The 6,852-nt window shown below is 32.0% G+C and overlaps 1 protein-coding gene across 1 annotated transcript; it reads right to left on the bottom strand.

Moving 5' to 3' along the window:
- Positions 1-602: 602 nt before the first annotated feature.
- On the bottom strand, positions 603-6,498 carry LOC134708425 (collagen alpha-5(VI) chain-like). The gene is made up of 5 exons (XM_063568936.1): positions 6,352-6,498; positions 5,317-5,583; positions 4,961-5,068; positions 3,365-3,907; positions 603-2,501 (listed from the first exon to the last, which is right to left on the bottom strand). Exons 2-5 carry the CDS (start codon positions 5,561-5,563, stop codon positions 1,897-1,899), a joined length of 1,503 nt encoding a protein of 500 aa, XP_063425006.1. The 5' UTR covers positions 5,564-5,583; positions 6,352-6,498; the 3' UTR covers positions 603-1,896.
- Positions 6,499-6,852: the final 354 nt, after the last annotated feature.

Genomic DNA, 6,852 nt, shown 5'->3' with positions numbered 1-6,852 from the left:
ACCTTTGTTCTCGCCTCGGGTTGCTTCCCGCAAAAAAAAAATCCATTTATCAATCCATTGTAGGATTCAAAAAGAATAAACATTTTCGTTAGATATTTTTTCTTGATCTTCATCTGCCAAAATTTCATGACAATCTATGAAGGTTTACAAATTTATCATGTAAAAAAATAATACCAGACCGTCTGTAAATTGCGAAAAGATAAGTCCGTTAACTGAAAAAATGAAAACAAAATTCTTTTAAAATTTTGCATCAGATGTGAATCATAGAAACGCTTCTGCTAAACTTTCTTAAAATTCGATGAAGGTTTGACAAAGTAATTGATGTGTTACAAACTAAAACCCCAGACTATCTACTTGTTGTGTAACTGCAAAAAGAAATTCCTTTAAATTTTAACAACATGCTGAACCTAAATGTCGACGCCGCCGACGGATCGCTAAGTCTCGCTTTCGCGACTGAAATGTCGCAGGCTCGACAAAAATGCAAATCTCAACAGATAATGAATAGCTTTAAACAAAGGGAAAGTAAGTTGAATTCACAGTAGATTCAGACTTTGACAGAAAATGAACAAATGTATAATGATTGAAAAGAAAATTTTGTCACTTTTATTTGCAATTATACAAGCCATTGAAGAAAGATTTACAAGGCTTATATGATTTTAACCAGTTCTTTTTAATTTATTGAGATAAAATATTTTTTACCAAAATTCAAGTGTACGCCCGAGCTACGCGCCTGATAAGAATTGAGACCCCGATGAGAACAATACAAGAACTTCCTGGTATGCACGCACCAATGAAAATCCAGAAAAAGTACTAGTTTTAAATAAGATCCAAATTAAGAAACTATTATAGTGTAATACTAGTATAGAAACAATAAATTATTTAAACATTTTAAAACGAATAAGATAAAAACACACAGATTGTATTGACATTTAAGACATTGTACACATATATAATTGCAATATACTTGACGAAATTATGGAGTAAAAACAAATTTTGATGGGCAACTCAAAATTTGATTTGGAAACAGTTATTGGATGAAGATTTTTTTCAACATATTATATTTAAGATTGCATACAACCAATACGGCATATGAATATATTCACTGCTGTTTCAATTTCTATCGGATAAACGTCGCTCAAAATTTTGACAACTATTTGGGTATATTTTTCTAGGTTTTGTATTTTTTGTTTTTGAGCCATCGGCCTAGTAGTAAGTGAGTAAGTTATAAAGGAGATACACTTTGCCTCAAAAGAGCATCATAAAAACATGCTCTGAAATATCGCATCAATGATCTATCTATAAGAGGTAGATGCATGGTGGTATGATTTCATCACTAGCCAAGTATATAGTTAAGCAATTTTTCATTGCCAAGAAAAAAAAATACAGTTTATAAAATGTTGAATTAGTCGAAACAGTGAGGTTTTCTAACCGCGGGCATGTATCATCGTAGCCGTATTTAGCACAACTTTTTGAAATTTTCGGTTTCTGATGGTCTTCAACTTCTTATCCAACCTGATATCTTTTAATTGTTTTAACTCCCTGTCCATTCGTGAATCTCAGTGTAAACCTGGTATGTTGATGAGTTTTCTATAACATTTTTTTATTATTATTAAAATGGGAAGTTAAGAGTTGAATATATTATCTATATTTCACTTTTCTCTACAGACGACGGACCCGTGAAACGTAAATCGAAAAGCAAAAATGGCTTTTGGTCAGATGAATTAATGTTATTATTGGTTGTATCAGTCAATCGCATAACTGAAAGGCCCAATTAACCCACACTTGATGAATAGCTTAACTTCATCCGAATTATGCAGAAAAAAATGAATATTATAAATTAAAATACAAGGCAGTCTAGGCCTGAAAAAGAACTATATCAAAATAAATATTTTGTTTTTAGAAAATGCATTTCAAATCCATAAGTTGGTAACCAAAGAAGTCAATGAAAGTGTTAACACTGTCTACGTTGAGTTCACCAACAGTCCCAATATGTAATGCATTAGGTGCAACAGACAGCATTGTTCTGAACGGTTTGTCGTTATTGTCTAATCCAATTGTGAATATCTCAATACCTTTTGTTTTTAGATCATTTGAAACAATAGAAATTTTATCATCAACATCAGCACTAAATCGTGAGATTATCAGAAGTACTTTCTTAGCATCATGTCTGGCTCCATTTGTATTTTGATTAAATACCCTTTGAACTGTTGTTAGTAAATTGGAAATGTTAGCAGCAACGTTATAGTTACTTTGAGTAAAACTTGAAAGCCTACGTTGCAACAAACTTTTATTTTCTGGCGATACCTTCATAAAATCGAATTCTGTGTTCACTGTCTGATCAAATGTTATGAGTGAAAGCTGAGCGTCGTTTGACACGTCACCCATCTTAACAAGTATCTTGTTCATAATATCGGGAACAGTTGTCAGGAGGTCGTGTCCATGCATACTAACAGAAATATCCACTGCTAAGATGACGTCTGTTTCTGATGACTTTGAACAATCTTCAAGAAAATCAAATATTTTGATAAAATATTACTAAAAAAAAAGGAATGGCACTGCAAGGTCTGTCATAATAGAATTTTAACATAAACAACTTATATGCATGTCTTTATTAAGCACAAAACATGATACAGGCATGCGAATGTCATATGCACTAGGAAAAAGGAGACATGTTTGAAATCAACTAATACAGAAATTATCAAACCGTTATGGAATATCTGATATGTTCCTTATGTAGTACCACACTTCGTTGCATCTTTACGAATGTGAACTACCGAATAAGGCAATTTACCGGGTTTGTTATATCCTGATCAACACGACGAATGCTACTCGTGGATCATGATCTGCATTCTTCTGGAGCACCTGAGATCTCCCAAGTTTTTGTGTGCGTTCGAGTTGCTTAGTTTTTAGTTTTCTTTGTTGTGTCTTGTGTTCTATTGTTTGTCTGCGGTTTATTCAAAATTCTGACAAATTTGCAATTATATTCTCAAGCCAAACTGGTCAACAACAGTGGTCAGATTTTTACAATAAAAATATGAAAAAAACATTATTACAACTTAGTGATCACTCATAATATCAATGAAGTGGAATTCAAGATAAGGTAATGTAAGTACGCCTTATTTCATCATCTTGCACTTTCACGACTTGATAGTGCGTTTGTACAGCAGGTCGTTAAACTTTTGACCAGTTGACCAGTTTGTTTAATAAACAATTTATACTTTGGTCAGAATTTGGCAATAAGTGGAGAGGAACACTTCGATCAAGACACAGTAATTCAAAATTCCTAGACACACAAATTAATATAATACAAAAATGGACAAATTAAACTAAGCATAAGATAATAAGAAAGATAGATGATACCTACAATTACAAATGCCATTAAATGTTTCCGCCAATATATGACTCCATAACCTGTCTGAGTTTGTAGTGAAGACTCTTCCCATGCTCGAGGTCATCTTTTCTAAATAGAAATGAGAGACATCTTCTCCAATTGCGAGAGCATATACAGGGATGGCACTCGAATAGCTTATAGTTAGCTGACTTGGCGTCGATATCAATCCATCTGTTAAAATAACGACGAACTTCTTTCTCTGAAGATGTAACCTTTTAAATAAAATGTCCCTGGCTTTGTTTAAACCTTGGACTATCTCCGAAGTTCTATTTTTTAATTCAATACCGGATATTTTTTGTGCAAAATCTGCATGGCTTGAAATAGAACCAAAATCATGCTCGACGATCGCATGATCAGAAAATGATATAACTGCAATTTCAAACACATTACTATCTATTGTCATATTTGGAGATAATGATGAAATATATTGTTTCCCTTCGTCAAAATATTGGTTATGAATGCTATATGAATTGTCCAATACAAAAACTACGTCACTCGGGAAAGGCTGACATAAATCTGAAATCAAACACATGTGAGTTGTAAATATCAATATCAAATCACACTGATAAAAATTCAAAAGGATTAACCCAAAGTCTGTCGTATGTAAAAAAAAAAACACCGGTAAAGCATAGACAATTTCTTATCAATGACTTTTGAACAGCGGTATACTATTGTTATCTTTAACTGCATTTTTTTTTTATTTAGATTTTGTATTGTTTATCTAAGGGGTTTATATTGTAGAATTTGATGTTCACATCTTAAATATTTTGAGTTGTATGTTGAATCCGTATTCAACATAACTGGGCCCGAGAAGATTTAGGGCTGCGATTTGTGAAATCGATATTTGTCTGTTCATAAAAAAAAACAGCTTTGGAAATATCTTGGTGTACTTTTTTGTTGTTGGATTACACAGATACGTTTAACGTCTAACTTTCAACATTTTATATTGAAGTAAGGAAATTAAACAATATACTCAATATTTCAAACCAAAATTTAGAGATTTCTCATCATAGGTATAAAAATTGTATGACAAGCAATATATTTAGCAAAATAATTGAAATAACTGCAGCCTTTCAATTGAAAGTTTCGTAATTTCATTGAATTTGTCTCCTCCACTACACATAATGTTAGGCATTACCATTGACGACTGACAAATTTTTATTAATTGAAGATTTTAAGCAGCTTCTTTAGGTTTTACTAATTGTTGAAGGCCATACGGTGACATATATTTGTGAATTTTTGTGTCATTTTGGTCTCTTGTGGAGAGTTTTCTTATATGAATAGAAAGTACAGTTACGTTTAAACAATATAAAAAAAAAAGATTACAAGCAAGTTAGAAAGGGAGAATGTTTGAGAATCCAAATCATATGTTGGCTTGTGTAGATGAAACGCGCGTCTGACGAATTAACTTACAAGCCTGGTACCTTTGATAATAAAGACCCGCCACATGTTCATTTTACTGTCCCACGTCAAGAACAGAAAAGGTGAAAAGGTTGATTTATACTCAATGTTACGTTTTGAAGTTGCTATTGATGACAAAAGCGGATAAACATTAACTATATAGTTTACCAATCTCGCAAAACGTTCCAGAATACTTTTGTAAACAGTCACAATTTGAAAATCTGTTGTTATGCTCCTGACATAATCCACCGTTCTGACAATTGATTTCGGTACAACCTGTAAATATTTAATTTGGAACAATACAGAGAAAAGTATGCTGCAATGATCATTTGTGTACACATTTAATTTCATATATTCACTTAAGTATTTTCTAAAAGTTATGCATTCCCGGTTTGTTAATTCAAGGTTATTTATTTTTTCCTGTTTAGAAAACGCATTTTTCACTGAACGTTGAGAAAAAAAAAATTATGACTGCCCTATATTATGAACTGTAAACTGTAATGCATTCTGTAGTTTATACCTACTCTTAATACAATACGTTCTAAAATCTGAACAACAGTCGTTTGCCGTCAAACAGTACTCGTCACACATACAACATCCACCGCCATTACAAGATTTACAACCATTATCCTGGCCCTGACAAAAACATCCCTCAGGTCTTTTAGTGCATAATGCATCACTGGAACGTTTTACTCTTATCCTGTCAGAATGCAAGCTTCTATCACAGAGTATTGATACTATAAAACAACACACCAAGAAAGTAACCATCATATTATGCAGTATTTAGGCTCCTATAAATATAGATGTAAATAAATTGATTATTGGTAGAAAAAAGGAACACAATAAATACGTGAAAACAACAATTTAAATTCCATTCCCTTGATTAACCTTCATCAGGTACGCCCAAAGCCGAATATTTAAAGGCCAAGGATGTATGAGAGCTAGAAAATCGAGGAAAAAATTCTAAAAATAAATGAATATTATAGCCAAATCCATCTTTAGTCCACTTTGCCTGAAGAAATTGAACACTTAGTTTCCTGCGAATTTAGAAATTTATATACGAACAATTGAAGGAAGATATGTGAACAATCATGTCAATAAGAATGATGTACAATTGGACTGATAAACCCCACAATGACTAAAATATCGACAAAGGCGCAATGAAAAAAAACCCACATAAGTTTAAGAACGTCTGTCAACATGAAAAACTAGTGAAAAAGAAACATACAAATATTTACACAGAAAGATTGAGCATCACGAACCCAACCAATATAACTTGAGTGTAATGAGGAGAATAACAGTCTCTTCTTTTCTAGAGACACCTGTCTTGCTACAATATTTAGTTATTTCATGGTGAAATTTGATTATTTTTATAAAGTGTCTAGTGTTAACACATCGATGATATCATTAAATCAAATTGAGTTGTGAAATCACTGTCAGGTTATTTTTACTTGACAGCTACATTGATATTATCCTCTGTGACGTTTTAACACGAAAAGTCCTACACACTGAATATTTAACAATAATTCTTCTACTAAAAGTAACTTATACATGCTTACCGTCGATAATATATTTTAAAATCACTTCTTCTTTTACCAAATGGGTACCATAAGTATCGACTATTCACACGTCTTTCGTGTTTCTTTATCGATTGATATTTGGGTCAACTGCATACCTTATTTTTTAAGTACCGTGATTTTACTGAAACAAATTTTACTTCCTTAATGCTGTTATTTTAAACGGTAGATTTATCATAAGATAATAAGCGCAAACAAATCATTTGAACTCCTCAATCAAGATTGATTTCATTTAAAGGCCATCTAAATAAAATGATAATGTTTCTATTTAAAGCTACATGTACCACATAAATAAAATATATAGTTAAATAAGTAAACGAGTTAACAGTTCAATCGATTTCATCCTTCCATTGGGACTTTTCAGGATACACTCTTTTTACAATTGCACATGTGATTTTTGTTACAAAAAAACGACTGAATAATAGCCAACGATAAATCTTATAATGGATCATATAATTATGATACAGTACACTACAAAATATA

Source organism: Mytilus trossulus, chromosome 1, assembly GCF_036588685.1.
Source record: "Mytilus trossulus isolate FHL-02 chromosome 1, PNRI_Mtr1.1.1.hap1, whole genome shotgun sequence".
Taxonomy (NCBI): Eukaryota; Metazoa; Mollusca; class Bivalvia; order Mytilida; family Mytilidae; genus Mytilus; species Mytilus trossulus.
The sequence above is the reverse complement of the archived record's forward strand: the minus strand, read 5'-3'. Positions and strand labels throughout refer to the sequence as shown.

Coding starts and splice junctions, on each gene's coding strand:
- LOC134708425 (XM_063568936.1), bottom strand. CDS start 5,563: ATGATGGTTACTTTCTTGGTGTGTTGTTTTATAGTATCAATACTCTGT. Junction 3,908..4,960: donor TGGAACGTTTTGCGAGATTG/GTAAACTATATA, acceptor GTTTGATTTCAG/ATTTATGTCAGCCTTTCCCG. Junction 2,502..3,364: donor ATTTAATGGCATTTGTAATT/GTAGGTATCATC, acceptor ATTTTCTTGAAG/ATTGTTCAAAGTCATCAGAA.